General features: G+C 46.0%; 1 protein-coding gene across 1 annotated transcript in view; it reads right to left on the bottom strand.

The window, feature by feature from the left end:
• Positions 1 to 794, bottom strand: part of LOC119588260 (keratin, type I cytoskeletal 9-like) — a 2999-nt gene that overhangs the window by 163 nt on the left and 2042 nt on the right. Inside the window, exons 6-7 of the mRNA XM_037936955.1 lie at positions 510 to 616; positions 3 to 279 (exon numbers count right to left, since the gene is read on the bottom strand). Coding sequence (XP_037792883.1) covers positions 3 to 279; positions 510 to 616 — 384 coding nt within the window. The remainder of the gene's footprint in view (positions 1 to 2; positions 280 to 509; positions 617 to 794) is intronic.

The following is a 794-nucleotide window of genomic DNA, read 5'->3' as shown; positions in this document are numbered from 1 at the left end:
ACTCGAGAGAGTTCCACTGCCAACAAAAATTCCAGAAACTACGCTGCTACCGCCGCTTCCTCCTCCGCTGCCTCCGCCGTATCCACCGCCGCCGCCGCCGCCGCTACTACCGCCAAATCCACCTCCTCCGAACCCGCCACCTCCATGGCCTCCGCCTCCACTGCCACCTCCGCTACCACCTCCGCCACCGCCACCACCTCCTCCACCGCCGCCACCATATCGGCCTCTACCTCCCGCCGCTGCCATCGACATAAGGGCCATTATAGCCGCCAATATAACCTGAAAAGTGCGGGCGACTTTAGAAATGAGCTAATAACATAGCAATTTCATTTCTATATATTTTGCCGTACATCACTCTAGGTAATCACAGACTGATACGTTCGTAGATAAATTGACAGAAATAGAAAATTGGAAATGAAACATAGATTATCTTACATATGCTAACACAATCGTAATTTACTATATAGTCATTAAGTTATTTACGATATTTTCCTTTCGAAAACATTTACCATTCCCAATGACTCGATATCGAATTTACGTAACTGGCAAACATACAGCATACATTCTATATTCTCACCATTGGACGCCGAATCATTGCTCCTTTTAATTTGCCTTCCTATGTTACAGAAGAGACAGTGTCAAGTGTGGCACTGTCGACGTCGGCCAAGTATTTATGCTTCGTGATTGGCCTTCAGAGAGCTGTTGGTGGTGCCAGGTTCGTTCGCTGGAGAATGTTTACATAATAAATAGTGGATTATTTTATTTTCACTTGAGAATTCATCACTGACAAGCAA

The sequence above is a fragment of the Penaeus monodon genome, chromosome 23, assembly GCF_015228065.2.
Source record: "Penaeus monodon isolate SGIC_2016 chromosome 23, NSTDA_Pmon_1, whole genome shotgun sequence".
Taxonomy (NCBI): domain Eukaryota; kingdom Metazoa; phylum Arthropoda; class Malacostraca; order Decapoda; family Penaeidae; genus Penaeus; species Penaeus monodon.
This window is presented reverse-complemented; position numbering and strand designations above follow the sequence as displayed.